The sequence below is a fragment of the Ictalurus furcatus genome, chromosome 17, assembly GCF_023375685.1.
Source record: "Ictalurus furcatus strain D&B chromosome 17, Billie_1.0, whole genome shotgun sequence".
Taxonomy (NCBI): Eukaryota; Metazoa; Chordata; class Actinopteri; order Siluriformes; family Ictaluridae; genus Ictalurus; species Ictalurus furcatus.
The window spans coordinates 23,707,058-23,732,199 of record NC_071271.1 but is presented as its reverse complement, the minus strand read 5'-3'; the positions used below and the strand labels follow the sequence as shown (position 1 = coordinate 23,732,199).

Below are 25,142 nucleotides of genomic sequence, written 5' to 3'. Positions count from 1 at the left end.
TCGGGTACTATATAATCAAGTACATACTGCATGTAGTATACTGTATATTGTGTATAATATGCCATTTGAGAGGCAATTTTCGTGCTATCTATCATCGAATCGATTCTCAAACTGCCAAAAATATCCCACAGACTCCATCAGTATAGATATACAGTACTGTGCAAAAGTCTATGCACCCTATTAATATATATATATTTTTTTTTTTACTACAAACTTTGTTATAGATTTTTTTTTTTTTTTTTGTTATAGATCCTATTGAAATTGTCATCACCATCAGGTTACATTTACTTATACGCAAACTTATCTTTGAGTTATTTATAAATAAATAAATAAATAAATAAATAAATAAATCACAGGCTAATCGTGAGTATGCTTCTCAGAACCCGGAGAATTCTCTTTAAAAAGCCGCTTACGCTTCCAAGTAATTTCCCCCAACTTTGCATTCGCACATTTTTGTCCGTGTTCGTGCTTTCGCATTCGTGCACAGGTTGTTTTCATGTGATTGTACCAGTTTGTTGCTCTTTTATCAGTCGACCAGCTAACACCACCAGTGTTTATGGTGTTTCTAAGTTTTTTAATCGCGGTCCCACTCTAATATTGTCACCTCACGGGTACGGCCCTCGATCGGCCATCATTTGACGATCCTGGTTTTACACTGCCCTTATAAAAGATGAACGGTTATCTAAATTGTAAGCCTCGCTAACGTACACTTGCGTCTGTGCCCGTTCACGCTCGGCATCAACATGCGTCCTGCGTGATCGGATCGCGAGTGGGCAGGACTAAGTACAGGAGTGAATGGGGTTAAAGGCATCTCAAAAGTGCATCGTGATCCCGAATATAAATGTAGCAAAAGACTGACATAATTAATAAAAGTAACCGTTTTCCTCCAGCGGAAACGATGTATGAAATCCGATCACGAGTGGTCACTGGAGACGCATTCATAATACCAGGTGGGAACGGTTATGCGTCTCCGCTGTCCACTTGGCTTCAATCAACCAGGATGCATGTTAATGCCAGGTGTAAACTGGGCCTATATTTCCTAGTTGCCTAGCAGTACTCTCAGAAGTTCACCTGAGCGATGACCGTACTGCGTGTCTAAGTTTGATGAAAATGTGAATTTGCTAGCCGTATTTTAAATGCAGTAGCTGCTTAGCTACGTTTCATGTTAGCCGTGTCATCTCTGATTGGTCACCGTGGCAAATAAGAACAGAATACTATTGTCAATGTTTGTTTATTTAAATCTCATCCCTTCAATCTTGGAGGTTTCACCACTTTCATTCTCACTAATAATCCAATTCAGTGGAGAAATGATGAATGATGAATGAGGTTGCTCAGGTTGTTCAGCTCTGTGGCCGTTGTGTTGTGTTGGGATTAAACTCGCATGTTTACGGATGCTGAGTGTTAATCTTTGGCACTCATCAGCTCCCGATGCTGCGTTTTGGACCGAGTCCTTCAGACTCTTCCTTGACGGAGTGAGGTGTTTCAGGATTCTGGCCACGTATGAGAGAAATAAACTGTGAAGAGTGGGAAGTCTCACTGCCAATTTATTTCTCTCCACATGAGAATTAGGCTCCATTGAGTCTCATTATATCCAGGTCACCGGCACATGACCGGCCAAATCCTCCAGAGGCGTAAACGACGACTTTGCTGTGTCACCGCATTCGTTTTGGCAGTGAAAGCTTGATCATGCCTGTGGTTCATTAATTCAATAAAGTGCAATTGTTTCTGTAGGCCGATGTCTGGGATTTATGGTAATAATATCTGGAACGCTCTCATAACATTTTGTTATTAGTTTACTGTTGGTTGAGTCTCTGCAGACGCTTTTGTATAACCGTGATGTTTTGTTAGCAGTTGTGCCGTACCGTGTAATTATAGCCGGTTATACGCGAAGAATTTCGACTCATTTGTGTGAGATTTCAGTTTTCATTTCAGTCAGGTTTTTATGACTCTCTCAAGTGTGTGATTTGAGAGCTTAATGGTGTATAACTTCAGGCCTCAGACTCCGAACGAGGTCTCCCATCTCCTGTTAATGGGAACATGAGTGTGTCTAATTTTAAACTTTGGGCCAGTCCATCTCATGCTCGTCTTTGGCTAAGAGAAGAGCTTTTCATGCGTGATCATGTTCCGATACCTCGTCCTCTCTCTCTCTCTCTCTCTCTGGAGAGATCAGCAGGATATTCAGTATGTATGTATTTTTTAAAATGTATTAATTGATATATTTATTTTAAACTGCCATCCAACTCAATAACAATAAGGACTTTGTTAGCAGTATATGAAGTTATAGTTACACTGGACTATTTAAGCCACGCCTGAGAGAGAGAGAGAGAGAGATGAAAAAGGAAATGCATTGCACTTCATAGCTTACACTATTACGCATGATGGATTGTTAGCTGGTTGAATTATGAGTAATGTTCATGACATGCCTATATCTTTGCATACACAGTAAAATCCCTAGTGTTGAATTAACACCTAGAGTGTTCATTTGAGTCCAATGGACTGTAGGGTGTAAACACTGTAGGGTGTAAATTCAACACTGTGCGTGTTAAATCAACACGTGATTTTGCTGTGTAGTGCAGCAATTTTACAATAAGCCTTGACAACGTTACAACACAACACAACTTTACAAGATGCTGTACTATAAATCTCTACAACATACAGTACTACAAAACTTGTCACATACTACAACACTTTACAGCATACTGCAACTTTACAGCATACTACAATCAGTACAAAAGTTTACAACTTTACAACATACTACGATCAGTACAAAAGTTGACAACTTTACAACATACTACAATCAATACGAAAGTTTACAACTTTACAACATACTACGATCAGTACAAAAGTTGACAACTTTACAACATACTACGATCAGTACAAAAGTTGACAACTTTACAACATACTACAATCAGTTACAAAAGTTTACAACTTTACAACATACTACAATCAATACGAAAGTTTACAACTTTACAACATACTACAATCAATACGAAAGTTTACAACTTTACAACATACTGCAAAACTGCATTACTTTACAAAATACTTTAAAACATTACAACGTACTTTAAAACTTTAGTACTTTACAACATACTGCAAATCTGTACAACATACTGCAAACCAACTACACAACATTACTACGAACTACAAAATCTTACTACTTTAGAGCACGCTACAAGCCGTTTTCTACTGTACAGCATACTAAAAAATCGTACTATTTTACAACCTACTACAAAACTTTATAACATAATACGACATCTTACTACTTTACAATAATACTACAAATCTTTACAACATTAAAACCTACTGCAAAACCGTACTACTTTACAAAATACTTCAAAACTTTAAAACATACACTGAACCTTTAGTACTTTACAACATTCTACAAAATCTTACGAATAAATCAATAAATCAGAAGGAAACACAAATCATTTCTTTCTTTCTTTCCATTTTTGAAAAGAGAAATTTCGAAAGAGGGATGTATGTATTTATTTTACCAACCAAAAGCACAGGCGAGGGTTATGTAGAGTCATAGCCAGGTGAAGTAAATCTATTCATAAATCAGGATATAACAAAGGGAAAGCCTCAGAGTGACGAGATTCCACAAGGTCGCAGGAGAAAGAACGGCACTACACAAGAACACATCAGTTGGTTACCAAACCAGACAGAGGTGTACACAATGACGAGCTTAAGTCCTTTGGACGCATGGAGACGTGGAGGGTGCAGTTAATTACTTTTAACCCCTCCTTAAAATCCTTTCTTCTCTTTTTTAATTTGTGTGGGCTTCCTTTTACTACAGATGACATGATAATGTTTGTTTCGTATCAGGATCTGATCAAATCCTTTTAAATTTTCTCTGATATCCAATCCACCATTTTTTTGATGGTAACAGTCCAATACCTATCCTGGCTATCAGATCGGTGCCATCTCTTATATTTACATTGCATTAAGTTAGTGTTCTGTTTTTTTTTTCTTTTCTTTTCTTTTTTGCCATAGCTAGATTTTTGAGGTTTGCCAGAATAACGCTGAAGATGCCCTCTTCTTCTGCATTTTACTCCATGCCCTCAGAAATAAGGGTTCCTCCAGGGTTCTTTGTATAGTTTACTTTACTTTCTAACGTGGTTCTAGTTGGAAAACCTAAAAGCATTCCCACAGACGGACAACCCAAAGGACCGTTTTTCTCAATGTTACCGTATATAAAGAAACTCATGTTTCTTTGATTACATTATTCTGGTCCAGAAATTAGCTCCGCCCCCCCAGCAGGCCCAGCCAAGTGCTGTTCAATTCTGTCGTCTACAAACAATTCACAAGTAGTTACCATAGTAATAACTTCATGGGGTGGTGGCGGTGTGCGTAGTGGTTGAGGGATTGAGGGATGCCAGTGGGCTTGTTGAGGGAAGAAAAATACAAACAGTTCTTTTAAAGATTATCACCTCAGTCTCCTGAAGTACCTTTATGTCCTGGTCATCAGATTCTGAGAAGGGTGATTCTGCACGTCCTCTGGGTGTGTGTGTTTCTATTTCACTGTTCAATAATGTCTGAGTGCCGTCTAAAAGCGCCTACGTGTGTGTGTGTGTGTGTGTGTTGCAGGAAACAAGAGCTGCTGACCATCTCAAACGTTCCTCTGGGAGAATGTCCACCATCACCGCCACGCACTGCACCACCCACTATGAAGGTGAGTGCAGTAGTCAGCTCCACACACACACACACACACACACACACACACACACACACACACACACACAATTGTTCATTGTACCATAATAAAATGTGCTATTACTAATGTAAATCTCCTGTATCATTCACTTTTTCAGGACAGATTTATTTTGTGGACATTATTTAAATGTGTACAATGATATTTTGGCTAATTAATAGAGCCATAGAGCTTTTCGTTCTTGATCATATTAGGTCCGAATTGACATTTATTAACGAGATTTAGAGGCCGGCTTGTGGTTTGAGGTAAAATCATTCAGCATGATAGATCGCCAGTCAAACTTGAGACTTATAAGATCTCAATAATAAAAATGGCTTTTATTCTACTTAAAAATAAACACTGATATCCCTGCTGAAAAAAAAAACAACAACAAAACAATAGAAACCCTCATAGAATCTGTAATGGTTTTAATGGTTATAATGGGAATTGTATTAGTATTGATGGAAACTGTAATGGTCCCTCTGGGTCTCTTGTGGTAATTTGTTGCCTTCTATTGGTGGCATGATATGTCTAGTGGATACCATTAAGGACCAATAATGGTTTTAACGGTTAGCTGATGCTTTGTAATGGTATTTGTAGTGGAAACCATTAGAAATTTACTGTGAAGGTTCATGTAACGTTCATAAAGTTACCAGAACGTTCTCGTAACGTTTCCGTCTAACGTTACCCAAATGCCTGTTGATATTGTCTTTACTGTTCTTGATATGGACCAAGCAAATGTCTCCACAAGACCAAAACTGGCATTTATTCCCATTATTTTCTTATCACAAACTGCACACACCCTCTTACAGACATATCCTGACACATCCTATAAACAATCCATCACACACACGCTGTCCAAATCAATATATCTCCTGTAAAGCCACGACAGAAACACAGCAGTAGAAAAATGAACCATTTTCATCGCCTACATGTATTTCACACAGTCATTATTCTGAACAGTTTTCGTTGCTATAAAGGAAAAAAAAAAAAAACAACCCACACACACTCCTCACATCACAACATGTTGCACCTATTTTGCACTATTAACACCGTAATAATCGTATTTCACTGACGGCCATCTCACTGCAGTGTGATGACAAGTTCAGCAGGAGTGCCATGTATCCTGATCCGTGGCTATAAACTATAAAACTCAGTAAGTGATACCGAGATACGCTCTAGAGTTAACATTAGGGTAATGCTTTCTATGAAGTCCTCTACAGTATAATGAACTGCGAACGCATCCGTAACATGTTATAATGAATACATAAGGCATTATATACATTGTTGTAACTGTTTATGACAACGCATTACACTTTGTAAGCTACGTTTATTACGTGTTGTGAACACGTACGAACAAAGTGTTCAATTCCTCTTATTTACCAACGATTACAATTGCTTACACTTTCAATTTTTTTTCCATTTACAGTTACTTTTAACGTTGCGGAATGTCTGTGAGACAAGTTCCTGTTCTCACGTATGTTATAGCAGGTTATAGCAGTCTTTCCCTCTCTTAAAGTTAAAAATAAATAAAAAAAAACAGCTTGTTTTTCCTTGTTAACAAGGAAATGGAACGAGCAAAGTCCTGTAAAACTTTACGTTGCATGATATAATTATTATTATTTTTTTAAATTAGCACTATCTCACAAATACTACTTCTAAATGATTATAAATGATATAGCGTCTAGAATAATAATATTATATAAATATTACATACATTCTAATACACGTATGATCATTATATTACACTTCATGGTACTAATAAAATATATATGTATTATAGCAAATACATACGGAAGCCTTGAGAGGCCATGCGTTCTTGAGAACATGACGTCGTGATCACGAGAAATCCATCCATCCATCCATCCATCTTCTATACCGCTTATCCTTCCTTCAGGGTCACGGGGAAACCTGGAGTCTATCCCAGGGAGCATGGGGCACGAGGCGGGGTACACCCTGGACAGGGTGCCAATCCATCGCAGGGTACACTCACATACACATTCGTACACTACGGACACTTTGGACACGCCAATCAGCCTACCATGCATGTGTTTGGACTGGGGGAGGAAACCGGAGTACCCGGAGGAAACCCCCGCAGCACGGGGAGAACATGCAAACTCCGCACACACAGGACCACGGTGGGAATCGAACCCCCGACCCTGGAGGCGTGAGGCGAACGTGCTAACACTAAGCCACCGTGCGCCCGTGTTTATTAAATGTGATACACAATTCTGTCCACTGCCATTTATTAGTATTGGGCATGACCATGGCCTCTTAGGGTTTCTGGAAATACATGCTAGAATACACACACATATTTGATACAATACATTCATTATAAAATGCATAAAAAAGACAGGTCTCAGCGTGGCTATATTTAAACATAATACAGAATTTGACATTAGCATTAGTAGACATGTATGTATACTACACTATAATGTATTCCATGAATAATTCATAATGCATACTAGACATTTCACTTCCACTGACAGTGTTACTGACCTTAGAATATATACAGTAAAGGAATATTTTCTATGTATTAAATTGAAGTCATTTGTTCGTTCACTGAAGGTTACTCCTGTCGTTCGCGTCAGCCGAGCCAGGCTTTGGGTTTCATTTCCTTCTGGCTTTTTGCCTCAATTTAATTCGCAACGCATCTCCATTTCCTTTGTGTTCAGAACCTCGAATTGACAGAAATCCTTTGCTTGTTGTTGTTTTTTTTTTTTAATTATTTTTTTATAAAGCTGCATTTCTTGACCTTTTTGTGCCGCAACCTTTGAAGTTTGGTGGCTTCGGAGTTGTACAGTCTGTCTTCTTCACATTTCCCAGCACACAGGGTGTTTATAGTACAAAGGGATGGTTCTGCACAATTCATCATCATTTATTCATGACAACTTCTGGCTTTATCAATTAATTAACCATGAACCTGTTCAAGGTTAAGTTCAAGGTTAAAATATCATGTCATTTTTTTTCTTTCTGAACACTCTGCTCCCCGCATGCTTAACCCTCGTGCAATATCAGTGTGTCGAGTTTCTGTATAAACTCCTCGTCGTGCACGCTTTACTCACCTCTGAATACGGCTCTTAATGTTTCGCCACGAAGCCGAAATTAGACGCTGTTGCAGGAAAATGCCAAGGGACACCAAGATCTTTGTTATACCCAAGATTCTTCGTTAGAAATCTAACTTGATTAATGAATGAATTAAACTTGATAACTTTGATATTTGTGAGATTAAGCGAGACGACTCACTTTGGTGTTTACTTCTGGAATGTTACGTCACTACCTTTGGTGCCACTTGTTGTCATCTATGTCACGAACAATTATACATGAAACACAAGTATACACGCTATTTTATTGCAGGGTTTAAGGTCTAAACAAGACAGTAATGTAGAGTAATGACGTAAGTGAATGATATGATTTAGCAGCATTCAGTAGTTAGATTCAGTAGTTACTCAGCGATAAGCTGTTGGTTTAAGGGTTTTATGATTTAAAACATTACGCCATTAAAAACGTAAGAATGTTAGCAAACATTTAGAGTTTAGTTTTTTGTAGTTTTTTTTTTTTTTTACCAGAGAGAGAGAGAGAGAGAGAGAGAGAGAGAGAGACAGGTAGACGGACGGACAGAGAGATGGAGATTCAGAATGCGAAAGAGAAAGAGAGACAGAGAGAGAGAGAGAGAGACAAATGGATGGAGGCAGAATAATGAGTAATAGAGAGACAAACAAATACACAGAAAGAGAGAGAGAGAGAGAGAGAGAGAGATATGATTCAAAATAATAAAAATGACAGAGATAGACAGACAGAGAGAGAGAGACAGACAAAAAGAGGCAGAACAATGAGATAGAAAGAAAGTCAGACAGAGAGAGACAGAATGTGAAAGAGAGACAGAGAGAGACAGACAAAAAGAGGCAGAACAAAGAGAAAGAGAGACAGAGAGAGAGAGAGAGAGAGAGAGACCGACAAAAAGAGGCAGAACAATGAGAAAAAGAAAGAGAAACAGACAAAAAGAGGCAGAGCAATGAGAAAGAGAGAGACAGACAAAAAGAGGCAGAGCAATGAGAAAGAGAGAGACAGACAAAAAGAGGCAGAACAATGAGAAAGAGAGAGACAGACAAAAAGAGGCAGAGCAATGAGAAAGAGAGAGACAGACAAAAAGAGGCAGAACAATGAGAAAGAGAGAGACAGACAAAAAGAGGCAGAGCAATGAGACAGAGAGACAGAGAGAGAGAGATTATATTATATTGGACTATTATATTCAATAGCTTTTCCAATCTCCATACCCTCCACCCCTCTACTCAGGTTTCAATACCAAATGGCACTTTAATTCCATGCCGCCGGGTGATCTGGCCAAACCCCGCTCCTCCCGAACTATCCATGACCGCCAGTCTAAAACTGTCTATCCCTCCCTAATCCCACTCTTCCTCCTACAAACATCCACAATCCCAATTCATCAAGATAAAACGTAACAGACCGGAAAAGTTGAGAAAAAAACTTCAGCCACGCTCTGAATCACCCTCCACTCGCTCCACAGAGAGAGAGAGAGAGAGAGAGAGAGAGAGAGAGCGAGCGAGCGAGCGAGAGAGCTCTAATTCATCACAGAATAACAGTGAAAGTAAATGAAGTTGACCCCTGAAGTCCTGATCCTTTTACCTCATGTTAAATTGGACTATTTCACAGCCTGGTTATAAATAACACCATTAGAATCACTCGACATGATGATGAAATCATGTGATGAAAAAGCCACCGCCACTTCCTGAGGCTTTAGTCAGAAGGATTTCAGAACTTCCTGTGAGTGAAGTGCAACGTGTGAGGTTTGAATTATGCAAATCATCATGTTATAAACAGACTGGACTGATACAGTATTAGTGGTGTGCACAGTTACAGCACTTAGGAGTGTAAACCGAATATATATATATATATATATATATATATATATATATTATATTATATTATATTGACCTTGATTTAATTGCACATTATAAAATGTAACTTGTCTATTCAATTGAGATATTTATTTATTGCACAAATTAAAGTCTAAATAATCAAGCATCCATTTCCTCCATCTCGGCAAATGGCCTCTAATGCAAAAGGATTACGTTACAGTTATTCATGACAGTTTTTTTTTTTTTTTTTGTAACTTCATCTACAACTCCAATTCCAAAACAGTTGGGACGGTGGGTAAAATGTAAATAAAACCCACATGTTAATCACAATAGAACATAGAAAACATATCAAATGTTTAAACTGACGAAATGTACTATCTTAAGAAAAAAAAAAGAGGTCATTTTGAATCTGACGGCCGCAACACGTCTCAAAAATGTTCCTCCGGCTGTTTCTTTTTATTAACACGTACTTTTCCGGCCTTTCCTTGCCCCCGTCCCAACTTTTCCGAGACGTCTCGTTTGATATGTTCTCAACGTTCTATTGTGAATAACATATGCGTCCGTGAGATTCGCAAATCATTGCATTCTGTTTTTATTTGCATTTATTTGACAATTTACACGGTGTCCCAACTTTTTTGTCGGAATTGGGGTTGTACATAAATGATCCGAGAAGACGAGACATTAGATGCAGTTGGAATGACTCGCTTGAAGTAAACTCTACCTGATATTAATGAAGCTAATATAATAAGGTGGGGGGAAAAACAATTAGTAAATGTTACTAAAAATATACACGCGCATGCAGACAAATTATACTCATGCAACCACTTGACATCAAGTATGAAATATTAAGAGTAGATTATCTTTCCATCTATAAGCAGTGGAATATTTTGAGGTGTAATTTGTGTTTCCTTAGTAACAGCTCCTTTCTGAGAAGAAACATTTCTGAGAAGTCATCTAATGTTTACTGGCATGATTGCAATATAAATGCTCAACTCTACTCAGACTTCTCAGGTTATTAAAAAATAAGCAGAGTATTAACATGTTTTGTGACATTAGTATATTATCATATTTTTATATACAGTGTTCGAGACCTAGATAGCATACACTCTCTAAAAGTACGTGTCGACTTATAATGGGTTTTCTGTCTCTTTTTTTTTTTTTCTATCTTTTTTTTTTCATTTTCTGCACATGAATATAAGTGAATATTTTGGGGAATATATTATTGAAAGCCAAATTCTTTACCAGCTGAATCTATAACACAGTGTGACCTGTAGGGTTTTTTTTTCCTCACACATATTAATCAGGTGACACACAGTGTTCGAAACAAAGCAGGAAATCCAAAAGGACAAACCTAAAGTCTAATCTAAAGTCATTTTCATTAGACTCGGGGCCAGATATCTGGCGTGGTCGTGAGTACTAATCCCTGGTCCTCTTGAAAACAGTGGTCTGGGGTTTGCTTCGACCGAACCATGTGATACCGGAGAAAGAGTTGTTATAGATATTCATATATAAGATCAGACTTTCATAACACTGGACGGCTGTAATTAATTCAGTTTTGTGGTGCTTGAACTGAGAGCTTTGCAAATAACGCACGTCTTGTTCTCGCCTACATGGATAAACAACGTTTTTTTAAAATTATTTTTATGAAAGCAGCTCCACTAATACGTTTGCAGGTATTAGTACACGATGACATCCAAAAAGAGTGTTGGTATCACAAGAAAATAATCAACATCTGCAAAGAGATCAAACAAGTGGCTACTATTTTTACATAAAATACGGAATTGCGAAATCGGCGTACAGTTAAGAAGAAATTCTTCAATGTAACGCAAACCTACGATTATAAGCCCCGCCCCCCAAACGAGCCCAGATTTGGTCTTGAGTGCAGACCTGAGTATTTGGACCAAGTGATCTTCTCCCATAGTCAGCTCTCTGATCCTCATGTTGGTTTATCCTTTTTAACAATAAACGCAGTCTTTACAGGTAAAACTGAAGGCTAAAACCTAGAGTAGATGTTCAGAGCTATTTATTGTTTAAGCAGTCACTCTAACAAGACACACCTGGGTAACAAGAAACACCCGTCAGTCACGTGTTTCAATATTTTTTTTGCTTGTCTACAAATTTGGGTGGTCTGATGCAAAATGTGCTACGTTCCATATCGTTTAACACATCGGCAAATAAATACCAGGATGTAAAATCCGCGATCCTAAACTCTCTTCTCATATTCATCTTTGGATCTCAAACCCAGATGTCTTCAGTCTACAGAAAAAACAATTTCATTGGCCTTGCCGTTCCAATAGTTTCGGAGTGGACTGTATATTATATTGAATAATATGTTCAGCTATGTTCTGTATATATATATATATATATATATATATATATATATATATATATATATATATAGGGACCATTTCCCCCCTGACCAACACACACACACACACACACACACACACACGTATAATATACTAATATACTTTAATATAGAATATAATATACTGCTAGGTGAATGTTGGAACAGCACACATTGTTAGGAAATTTAGCAAGGATTGCACACACACACACACATAGCAGTCTTATTGTTGATGATCCACACACACTCAGTAGTTGGAAAGAGAATAAGGATGGTGTGTGTGCGGTTGATAAGGTCTCCAGCCTGCCAACATTAACACTGAAAGCTGAGAAACAATGTTTGTGTTGCATGAGAGAGAAATAAAAAAGAGAAGAACGACAAGAAAGGAAGTGAGAGCAAATATCTCCAGACTGGTAGGACTAGTTTGTGGCATGGCATGTTAAGAGGCTTGCCAGGCACACCCAGTAGTTCTGCTTTGTATGTGTGTGTGTGTGTGTCTGCTAAAGAATAGGACATGGCCGGCTCTGACAGAGAGGTACGACACAATCTGTAATCTTCAACATGCCAGACAAAGAGGATGTTTATTTGTATTTGTATGTATTTGTATATGTGTGCGTGTATGTGTGTGTGTGTGTGTGTGTGTGTTGATCCGAAAGGTGAACTTCATGTGATGTGGTTTAGTGGTTAGAGAATCTGTCCGTGTACAGTATATCAGCGGCAGGGACGTTAGTTGGAAGTTGAATCACACAGGAACGTCTTTAATGAATTGGCTTTAATGATGCTTTAGAGGAAAGAACGCTCCTGTACGTGAGGTTATTTCGGCAAAACTGAAACCGTTCCACTGCATCAGCAGCATCGTAAGCATTTACTAATAACGGCGTTGTCATGGTGCAGAAACGCTACCTTCACGACTGGCTGCGTTATGCAATACTCCACAGGGCAATAGAAAAACTTAACCCACTCTCAGACTCCCTCATGTGGGAGGCTGTTCAGTGTGTGTGTGTGTGTGTGTGAGAGAGAGAGTTTGTTCCTCATGGCTATTTACCACTGAACTCAGCCCACGCTTGAAGACGGTGTAAATACAGGGAGTGTAAATGAATGCTCCAGGTCTCAAGCCCTGACATGAACTACAGAAGCTCTTAGTATGTCTCAGGTAACTTTATATTAAATCCTGGAGGTGGAAATATTTAATTACTTCATTTGGTGGTATTTTATACCAGTCATTTATATGCCACTTTACCGAAGCGGACTGTTTTATTGGTTGTGCTTTATCATACTTGTTAAGGATTATTTATTTTAATGTACATACTTGTTTGTACTCCATTTAATATGGAGCGTAGAGTTATAGAGTATGGCAAAAAATGAAAATAAATAAAAACGTCATGATTCTATACTCTAGAGTTAGAAAGTCTAAGTAAGAAATAGATACAAGTAACCTGAGAATTGTTTATTTTATTGAAAAAAAAAACAACCGTCAACAACCTTTAGATATAATTGGAAAAAGCTGATTCGGATCACATTAATTAGGCAAATGAAGCACACAACGTATGTTTATGTTTCATATGTTGATGATAACACTGTGTAACATCAACTGTAAGACAATTCAGAACAGTAAGTTGCAGTCGTACAGTTCAGCAAAAGTGTATTCGCATTTAATAAAGAGCCCTTTTAGAGTTCTGATATAATCTGATTGAGAGATTTGTTTCATATTTTCTTTATTTATTTGCTAATATTTATTTGCGGATGAGCGATCGTAAATTAGCGCTTGATCCATTTTACGTGCTGTGAATTTTAGTGCATCACTAATCACGCCGTACAGGATTTTGCAGAGTTTTTTTTTTGTGTGTGATTGTTGCGGCGGCCATTTGAAAAGAAAGAAAAAAAAAAAACGCTCGATTTCGCCGCGGCTTTTGTCAAAAATGTGAAAACTACTCGAATTGGCGAAATAGCAATTGCACGACGTTGTTTTGCGTGGTCTTTCACGGTGATGCTTGTTGGTAAATGAGATCTTTTAGCTGCACTCATGTTCGCCGCACGTGGACGTACGTTGTGATGATGTCACACGACCCAAATCTGCAGAACATCTGCAGGAATTTTGATAAGCTCCTGCGAATATTGCGGTGTTTCTTTGATTTTGGTGTCCATTTCCGTGATCGCAAAATAATGGAGGAATCAGTGTGGAATCAGTGTATTGCTATAGGCTTCGATAAGTTTACTCAGGACATTTGAATTGAAACCTATGGCAGTAGATGTTCTGTTGTTAGTAGACACATAAGTTGTCTATTGGAGCAACTTAGCACACACACGGACAGTACAGTAATCATCATTCTTTTGTAAGCTGTGTCTTGTTATTCTATTTCTTCCTCTTCTTATTATTATTCTTATTATCATATTACTACATCATGCGAACCTTGATTACTCCGTAATTGCGTAAAGCTATTGCATTATATCCAATTATATAATCATATACATATTTGTATGCAGTTTGCATAGCAACAAAAGTTTGTTGTGTGTTTTTAGGCATCCCTGCAGTAAGTCCCTCAGTGTAAGTGTCGCTAATCAGCTGTGGAGCAGCCACCGAGTCCACAGGGTGCATGTAGAGATAAGGAGACTCGGCACATAGATCCCTATGTAATGTTAATGCTATTGTTTCTCAGACTTTCTGAGAGCTTCACCCTTCTGTCTGACGTGACGAGGGTTGAAGTTTAATATCTGCCTCTTTTTTTGATCCGGATTACGGTAGTTGGATAAGATCTCCAAGGTTATTCAGGCAGCTGTGGTGTCTCGCAGGTCTTGATTTGCTGAGTTAGTATGCTGGAGGGAATGAATTATTAACCAGGTCACATTTTCCTCTCAGCCCCTGACACCAGTTGGATTTTTTAAGAACGCAAGAACATTTCTGCTATAATGGTCTAATGGGAGTGTTGCATTTACAGTACATCAGTTCTTTGCAAATTGCTCACTTGTGTTAGCTATACTACATTTCCCACTGCATGCCTTGTATATATGCTGATTTTGAAGCTTATGTAACATCCTGGTTTAACATGATAGGGGCGGATCTATGTAGTAATAGTGGATCTAGAACCACTTCATTAACGGACAGCTCTACAGGGTGGTAGGGGGTCTAGGATCACTTCATAGGGATGGTAGGAGTTTAGAGGCGGATACAGTATGTGATAGCAAGAGATCTAGACAGTGTTTCATTTGTAAAACATGAGGTATCAGAATACCAAGGGAGAAGTGATCCAGCCAGTGGACAGGGAGGGAAAAGGCCCGACTATAGACACTACAGTGCTCCAAGCGCTTCAGGTAATACAGTACTGTTGAATGCCATCATATACAGCTAATAGCGTAATCAGAATCAGTTGCAAACTGGGGAACTTATGTTACGGTTTTGTTAGGGTTCGCGAATCAGTGTGTAACATGGCTAGAACTATGTATGTGCTAGTATTAGTCTAGAATCGCTTCATAATTGAGTTACATCAGTGGTGTGGTAGGATGTGGCAGATCTACGGAGTGGTAGAGGTTCCAGAAGCGCTTCCTGATAGAGGCGGCTTTCTGCACAAGTAGGAGTCCAGAAGTACTTCATAATAGGGGTGAACCTTTGGGGTGGTGGGAGTCTAGAATCAATTGTTAATGGGGATATATGGGGTAGTATGAGTCTAGAATCAGTGTATAAATGGGTTGGGATCTATTTACTGGTATGGGATCATTTTATAGCATCGAGTTCTATGCCATGGTAGAGGCCCAGAAACACTTTATAATAGGGGTGAACCTTTGGGGTGGTAGGAGTCTAGAATCAGTTCTTAATGTGAGATCTATGGAGCACAGAAACACTTTATAATAGGGGTGAACCTTTGGGGTGGTAGGAGTCTAGAATCAGTTCTTAATGTGAGATCTATGGGGTCCAGAAACACTTTATAATAGGGGTGAACCTTTGGGGTGGTAGGACTCTAGAATCAGTTCTTAATGTGAGATCTATGGGGTCCAGAAAAACTTTATAATAGGGGTGAAGCTTTGGGGTGGTAGGAGTCTAGAATCAGTTCTTAATGTGAGATCTATGGGGTCCAGAAACACTTTATAATAGGGGTGAACCTTTGGGGTGGTAGGACTCTAGAATCAGTTCTTAATGTGAGATCTATGGGGTCCAGAAACACTTTATAATAGGGGTGAACCTTTGGGGTGGTAGGAGTCTAGAATCAGTTCTTAATGTGAGATCTATGGGGTCCAGAAACACTTTATAATAGGGGTGAACCTTTGGGGTGGTAGGACTCTAGAATCAGTTCTTAATGTGAGATCTATGGGGTCCAGAAACACTTTATAATAGGGGTGAAGCTTTGGGGTGGTAGGAGTCTAGAATCAGTTCTTAATGTGAGATCTATGGGGTCCAGAAACACTTTATAATAGGGGTGAAGCTTTGGGGTGGTAGGACTCTAGAATCAGTTCTTAATGTGAGATCTATGGGGTCCAGAAACACTTTATAATAGGGGTGAACCTTTGGGGTGGTAGGAGTCTAGAATCAGTTCTTAATGTGAGATCTATGGGGTCCAGAAACACTTTATAATAGGGGTGAACCTTTGGGGTGGTAGGACTCTAGAATCAGTTCTTAATGTGAGATCTATGGGGTCCAGAAACACTTTATAATAGGGGTGAAGCTTTGGGGTGGTAGGAGTCTAGAATCAGTTCTTAATGTGAGATCTATGGGGTCCAGAAACACTTTATAATAGGGGTGAAGCTTTGGGGTGGTAGGAGTCAAGAATCAGTTCTTAATGTGAGATCTATGGGGTCCAGAAACACTTTATAATAGGGGTGAACCTTTGGGGTGGTAGGACTCTAGAATCAGTTCTTAATGTGAGATCTATGGGGTCCAGAAACACTTTATAATAGGGGTGAAGCTTTGGGGTGGTAGGAGTCTAGAATCAGTTCTTAATGTGAGATCTATGGGGTCCAGAAACACTTTATAATAGGGGTGAAGCTTTGGGGTGGTAGGAGTCTAGAATCAGTTCTTAATGTGAGATCTATGGGGTCCAGAAACACTTTATAATAGGGGTGAAGCTTTGGGGTGGTAGGACTCTAGAATCAATTCTTAATGTGAGATCTATGGGGTCCAGAAACACTTTATAATAGGGGTGAATCTATTGGTTGCTAATGGGGTTTTCAATTACTTCAAAGTAGGAGCAGATCAATAGCGTGACAGGGGGTCTAGAAAAAAGTCCAGAATACTGTGATCATGTGGACAGATCGATGCAGTGGTCGGGGTCCAGAGTCACTTCATGTTAGGGGTGGAACTATTCCGTAGTGGTGGGAGGGGAGTCTAGAATTATGTGATAATAGGAGTGGATCTAAGAGATGGTAGAGGTCCAGAATCACTTCAATATACTGTAGGGGTGGATGGAGGTGGTGTTACAATTTGGGTCATGTAAAGTGTATTTGCAATAAGAGCATTACCATAACACATACATTTGCCTTAGATATACAGCCACTGCTGCAAACACAACAACAAAAGCATGACTACAACACAATTTTTTACATTTTTTTTATTTTTAAATCATAGTTTTATGAAAGAACTCCCTTCCAAAACTCTTTGCCAACCCATATAAAATTGTCTCGATCTACCACTGCTTCATAAGCTCATTTTTCCACAAGACTCTCTCACTCCCAAATCTGTATGTCATAAGCACGTACATTAACAGGAAGTACATTTGTGTGTATGTTTTGCATATTCTAATGCCTCTTTGTTTTCCGCTTTCAGTCTGCCGAGTTTTTCGACATGCTGGAGAGGATGCAGGTGAGATTGTGCTGATTATTTCAAGTTAATTAAGATCATTTGTGACACTGCTACAACATGCGCTTCAGGTGGCGTTTCTGCTTTACTTGGCTTTTGGCTCAAGTGTGTACATGAAGCCTGTCATTTTGAAAGAAGGTGAGCAATTTTGTCCTCGAGTGCTAGCAGAGTTGAAGTGGTTTATCCAGCTGGGCGATCAGCAGGGAGGCTATCCACACCACCCTGATTGAATGATCCGCACAGGAAGCCTGAATATACCAGCACTTTTAAAGCGCCATTGATCCGTCTAGTACTTTTCTCAGTGGTGGGTGTTTAGTTAGTGGTGTGATCTGGAAATCGGGTGTTTTTTGTTTTTTTAGCATGTGAACAAGAGTGACTCACTGACCTGACTATACACTACCAGACACGGGTTTGTATGCCGGGGCGGGGGGTCGAGGGATGGTCTCCAGTAGTCAGATCAATCAGATCGATATACAGAACACTCCTTTCAGCGAGGAGCTCAGCAAGGCTTGCTATCCTGTTCTGTGTACCATATGATAAACATATCGACCAGATGCAGATGTTCAAAGGAAAACATCTCGAGTGGATGATCGAAGAGCCTGAGCTCTTCGAAATGAAAGCTGGGAGGATTCTTTGAAGGTTTGCAGCCACCCTGTTGGTTTTATGGCTGGTTCATGCTTTTTTTTTTTCTGAAGGTGGTACAGATTGAAGCAGGTTAAAAAAAGATGATTTCTTGTCTGACGTACAGGCTGTACAGGCAAGTATAAAACAAAACAAGACAAAAATCCTGCTGTTCAGATTATTAAAAAAAAAAAAAAAGTCATATATAATCCAGGCTTTTAGGGGTACATTTCAGGCCGCTCTCAGAAGCCCTCTAGATGTTCTGACGACGCATAAACCAGGCTTTAATGTCTAGTACTAGTAATTTCAAGAATTAGCACCAGGGTGATTCACGACAAAATAATAAACAAAGGATTGCTCAGAGTTTCAAAATGACTTTCCCTATTGCAAAGGGAAATAAAAAAAAAATGCAGCATCTTCTCTTTCTTCCTCTTGAAACCAAAAACAAGAGAAAACAGAATGATTTTCAAAAGAAAAGGCACCCCTACAGTGTCCTGGCAACTATCATGTCTGTTATCAAGAGGTACAAAGAAGCTGATGAAATGTTCAAGTATCAGCAAGCGTAGCCATCATATACACAATCCACAAAGCTAGCGTCATGTTGTGTTTATACAAAGTTCAAAGACGTGCATGGAGCGAAGACTAAAGCTGGGATATATGAAAGCTGTTAACAGGACTGGCGTGATGGGCTCAAACATGCCACCACTGTCTGTCTTTTATATTTATCTAAGGTGTTGATGTTATTCCCGATCTGACAAGCCTTGTGTTGGATCTTGTCGTTTTCGGGAAACTCCTAAGCATGAAGCAGAGAGAGAGAGAGAGAGAGAGAGAGAGAGAGAGAGAGAGAGAGAGAGAGGAAAGTAAAAAAAAAAAATAAATCCATCCTCTAATGGTCATGTTAACTTCCCTAACACTTTTGCTAGCTAACTAACGAACAAGCATTATTTTTTTTTAGGATTAATATACCATTATCTTCTGCTATATAAATAAAATACATTTGCATGTGATTGTACACAGAAACTCAGAGTGTATGGTACATGTAGCACAGACTCCTGCTATGTAACACTATGGCCACAGACTCAATTCAGGCTGCTTTGTATAAGCTGTATTGGAACAGACACTTATGAAGATGACTCTCACCATTATCTGCCATTATCTCCTGAGCCGTGGCTCCCCAAGCCTGCTGCTGGATATCTACTCGCCTGCAGAGGTTACTTCCAGTCCTAAACAAACGCACCTGCTTCTTTACTTAATCACGGCCTTCATTAGCACCTGCATATCAGGTCCAGGTTTAGTTGAAACTAAATTCTACAGGGTTGTAGATTCCAGGAGTTAAATGCATCACTGGTCGAAAAGAGAATGTTCCTCTTGCCTTAAGGGTTGTTTAATTAACATGTTGAACCCGAAGAAAAAGACATAAAAATAGATACGAAGATAGAAGGAAGCCTTGAGGAGAATACTTGGAGGAGAAACTAAGATTAGATCGAGCACACGTCACATAATCACAGACGACATAACTATATGTTTAGTATTTATTTTTGTTTGTTTGTTTGAATGAAAGGGTTACAACCTTTCTGTTTACCTTTTTTTTTTAGTAGAGCATCAGGGACTTGGAAAGATAAATATTAGATTTTATCCTTCCCATGTAATATCTCAGCCAGGAATGGAAAACATTTGAGTATGTCACGTTACAAAGATGGATATGGAAGCAAGTGCAGATCTTATAACATTTAACTAACTAACTAACCATGCAAAATACTGGGGCAAAAATTAAACATAGAAGCATGAACAAAAGCATAGCTAGACGATATGTAAGACCAGGAAGCAGTACAGAAAGTGGCCATATATAGGAGTGCTCGTTAAACAGAATCATGATACAGGTGCAGGTGATCATGTGACAATGATGTAGTATGGTGCAGTGGCTGCTGGGAAATGAAGTCCAGAGTTCCCTCCTTGATACATGACAGAGTACTTCATTTTTATACTTAAGTATTATTTTTCCTGTATTTATACTTTACTTGAGTATTACTGAAATTGAAAACTTGTACTCTTATTAATTACATTTCCAACAACAACAACAAAAAAAACCAAACAAAACCCAAACATGTCCAGTTATTTCAGTTTAGCATCAAATCATATAGCTATCCATGTGCGACTGAAGATTTACAGTATAAACCACCAGACTGCAGTGTGGAACTTGTCCCTACCTTCAATATACCCGGATATATAGTGATTAAACGAGGCATCTCCTTTAAAACTACAGAAAGCATGAATTCCATTTAGTCTCAAATAAATTTAAATGTTGGGGTAAGTTTAGCCAATTTGCTAATGTTAACTGGATACATTTAACGCGGTTAGTGTGATTCCTTTGCTAATGTAAGCTTAGACCAGCAGCTAACATAAATTGGTTAAGCATCAAATCAAATTCTTGCTAATGGTAAATATTTGCCGGATATTTTACTTCTGATTAATCCATTAGCAAAACTATGTAGCATTAGCCATGCGTATGACCGGCATAATGGTGCGGTTGCTTTCAAACAATAATCATCTTTTATAAGTTAGTTAGATAAAAGTTTGTTTTGAGATTAATATAATTTCATCAGTTAAAAACAAACTCTTTAATACTCGAGTGCATTTAAGCGTAGCAATTTGTTTTTTTTGTTGTTGTTGTTTTTTTTCACTAGAGTGCATTATTTGGCTGGAAACATCCACTTTGAATTGAGATTAAGATTAAGATTAAGGCACATACTTTCTTTTTAGAATAATTTCTCAGTACTTTTCTCATCCCTTATAACGACTGACTGTCACTGACTGCAATACAATATACTGTCTTGTGGTTTCTGGGTTAACACCTTTTCCCTTTTCATTTTCTAACGCAACCGTGGATCACTCCAGCTTCCTAAATATGAGGAAACTAAGAAGCACAAGGTGTGGAGAGAGAGAGAGAGAGTGTGTGTGTGTGTATCTGTATCTATATGTATCTGTATGTGCATGTGCATGTACATGTGTCATATATATATATATATATATATATATATATATATATATATATATATATATATATATATATATATACCTGCTCTTGTGCTCCCTTCATTGCTTTTTTTTTCTTTCTGTTGCTGCGATTCATTTACTCAGTAGAGCTTTAGAAAAGAAACAAGGTCCTGGCCTCGGGTTACCTTCAAATTAAATACCTCCAGTGAATATCTTCCACGTCCCGATGTGATAAAGGTCAAGAGTGAAATCTGTGCTAGAACAGACTGAAATGTCAAAGAAGAACACAGTGCAAGCACAAACTGACTTCTGTTCATGCTCTATTAGTAGTGCATGGTAAAATGCTTAGTTTTGTTGGTCTGATTTATTTTTTTTTCATCTCTCTGTGTGTGTGTGTGTGTGTGTGTTTATGGGGAATGCTGTCTGGTTTCTGGGGGATAATACACTCTCAAAAATAATGCTATGACAGCTTTAATAGCCGAGATGGTACTCTCTCGTACATGTAGCTGTACATTTAGAGGAATGTATTTGTAGAGGAACTGTTTTAAGTTATATAATTAGTAGTGTTGGGTAATTTAAATATGTTGTATTGATATTATAATAAATGTTGTCTTATTTAAGCCTGAAAAGTGTGTGGCGGTCAGTAAAAACCTGTTCGATCTGGCTGTGGCTGAATTTATTCTTGAAAACTGGCCAAAATGGTCTTTTTCTGCCAATTATAACATTCTGTATTTCAACACCTGAACTGCGATGGATTGGCAACCCGTCCGGGGTGTACCCCGCCTTGTGCCCGATGCTCCCTGGGATAGGCTCCAGGTTCCAACGTGACCCTGTAGGATAAGCAGTATAGAAAATGGATGGATGGATGGATGGATTTTGACACCTTAATCTTAAGAAAACATAAATATAGAGTGTTTTACAAAAACTTACATGAGGATATAGTCTACACTGTAACCGTGCCATGGCGTTTTCTTGCTAACTTTGTCGTGTAAGGAGCCAGTTGAACAAAAACACTGGTAAAAACAATCAGTTTGCCGAAATATGTCTAAAACCTCGCGAGCTAAGTTTGATTTCCGCACGATTTTAATAAGTTGCGGGATAATAATATAGCTGCTTTGGAAATTTCTTTGATGCGCCTGTGCCGTCACATCGTCATCAAAACAGAGAAGTGCAACGGACTGAGTTTTAAAATGTTTAAATGACCTGATAAGACATTTAGCCAACAGTACGAGTGAACGAATGACTCAGTAATGTGAATGTGAACAGTAATCAGTCGAGGGAAGAGGTCATGATGAAACGTATTCAATTCGATTCACTTGTATTCGACTTGTACGGCGTTTTTAACAATGGACATGGCCACAAAGACAGCTTTATAGAAATAAATACATTCAGGATATACATTGTAAATGTACGAATTTCTCCCTATCATTCTTTACAATGAAGCAGTAATGACGTTTTCCCAGAAGTAAACCAGGTTACAGGTGTAGACGTAGACAGAGCATCTTTCAGTGGATTATCACATCTAGGGCAACCAAAATTTAAAACCTAGAGCTTGAGGAAATGCTTGATCAACTTTTCTTTCTTCCTAACAGGACGACTACATCCCATACCCCCGGATCGAGGATGTGAGTTCTGACAACATCACCACCAAGACTTCATACTGATTCCATGTCACTGCTCTCATTCTCATCACTACCATCCTCCTGCTGTTTCTCTAGGTGCTGGAAAAGGGCGGACCGTACCCTCAAGTGATCCTACCCCAGTTCGGAGGTTACTGGATCGAGGACGCAGAGGCTCCTCTGGGCACTCCGACATCCTCAGACAGTAGCTTCTGTGACGAAGAGGAGAACGAAGGCACAGGACTCGGAGGAGAAGGAGGAGGAGGAGGCCTTGGATACAGACTGGAGAGCAACAGCACAGCGCGAGCGTACCGAAAACACTTTCTCGGAAGAGTGAGTATAAATCCAATTAAACTCACAGGACTATCTTTTACCACATGCGTCTCAACATCTCTCAGCTACGTCACGAGAAATAACATGGCCCAGGAACACTATACAGTACATCATCCCATACTGAACGTGTATTAATCTCTCTGTTAGCTCAGGATATGGCAGACATTCCACGTAAACAGACTTGTACAATGTGTACAAGTTCATATGGTGCACAGGAGGCATTTATTAAGCAGTTATGGAAGGAGTCTTCAGTGTCAGGGTTTTGTGATATGATACGACGAGCTGCATTTCGAGAGAAATATAAATAAAAGCGAATAAAAACAAATACAGCGCATCACTCTGTAATAAATAATAAATGGTTAGTCTCTGTGGTATGTTATAGAAAGCAAAAAAAACAACGGTCGTTGGTTGTTTTCCTATAAACGCACTCTTCTAAGTGGTTTAATATTCATAACATGATGCCAACGCCACTTTATTTCATCTATTTCATTTCATTTTCAATTTCGTGCAGTAGCTTAGTTGTGATATTACAGCTGTTGTTGAGGTGTGCATTGACGGTTCAAAAAATGATGCAAGTCGAGACACTGATACCGAAATGTCTACCTGTGGCAAATGCAAGATCGTGTAATAGCACCTAGTAATGTGGCGAGCTATGTGCTGACAATACCTACAGTACAATTCAGTACAGATATACAACAGCAGTTTTTTGTTACGTTTCTTCTTGTTGCTGCTTCCTAAAGTGGAAGATTTAAGGGGCCCATTTCTGATTGGCATACTGATACATATTCATAAAGCCTTGCGCTCGCACTTACACGAGGGTATAGAAACGCTCGCAGGCCGTTTTAGTAGTTTCGCAGGTGTGAAAAAGCATCATTCAGACCATTTGTTACTCAGCATATATACGGTTAAAGGTACTTTAGGCATTTTCCAAGCTAACGTTTTTCGTTTCTCAAGCAGTCTGAGGTCTAAAAGGTCAACATGTCTCAGTGTCAAGAGTACACCTGTAATGCCATTCTTTTCTCGTCGTCGCAGTATAAAAGCTCTCCGTTTTGGAGCCGTTTTCTCCTCGTAGCATTAACGTCTCACGGAGAGCTTGATAGAAATACGCGAAAATGACACTTACATGGAGCTGAGCTGGATGTGAAATCAGCAGTTTGGAGAATGAACCATTTTCTCCTCATGTCTCTGAGTGAAGAGGATATGGATGGAGCTGGTGAGGAATTCAGGAAATGAAATTGAAGCATCTCTCTCTCTCTCTGTCTCTCTCTCTCTCTCTCTCTCTCTCTCTTTCAGGAGCACATGAACTATTATTGCACAGGCAGTAGTTTGGGAAACCTCATTATGTCTTTAAAGCATGAGGAGGATGAAGGTCAGGAATTCCTTCGTATTATGCTCAGGTATAACACACACACACACACACGCACGCGCGCGCTAACCTACATTCTTTTTTGAACACGTCTTCACATGTACTGTATATTTGCATTTACAATAGTTAATAGAATTAACCAGGATGGTGTTAGGTTTGAACACAAGCCAGGAATGACAGGATATCACTCTGCCAGAACGATACGTCCTGTAATTTCTAGGACAGCTCATGTCTGAACAAAAGCTGATACATTTTTGGAAAAGATACGTTTGAAGTAGTTAATTTGAAACATTGGGACAGTGAAGTGACAGCAAGAGAGAGAGAGAGGGGGAAAAAAAGAAGACAAAAAGAAAGAAGAACCGAAGAAACGCTTGGAAATTGAGTCAGAATTAGAGAAGCGAATCTAGAAGGAAATTTAGTCACATCAGTGGTACAATACATATACGGGGTGCATTTATTTATTGCTCAATCAGCAGGAGACCTCTAGGAAGCCATCTAGAAATAAAT

At 38.9% G+C, this 25,142-nt stretch overlaps 1 protein-coding gene across 13 annotated transcripts in view; it reads left to right on the top strand.

Annotated features, from left to right (window-relative positions):
- The window catches only part of rap1gap2a (RAP1 GTPase activating protein 2a), a 107,183-nt gene that overhangs the window by 59,554 nt on the left and 22,487 nt on the right, over positions 1-25,142 (top strand). For 5 of the 13 annotated variants that reach the window (XM_053647792.1, XM_053647796.1, XM_053647789.1 and 2 more), the window contains 6 exons: positions 4,588-4,672; positions 17,670-17,705; positions 21,219-21,251; positions 22,910-22,942; positions 23,036-23,269; positions 24,563-24,666. In XM_053647792.1, coding sequence (XP_053503767.1) covers positions 4,588-4,672; positions 17,670-17,705; positions 21,219-21,251; positions 22,910-22,942; positions 23,036-23,269; positions 24,563-24,666 — 525 coding nt within the window. The other 8 variants (XM_053647795.1, XM_053647791.1, XM_053647802.1 and 5 more) reach the window with 6 other exon arrangements.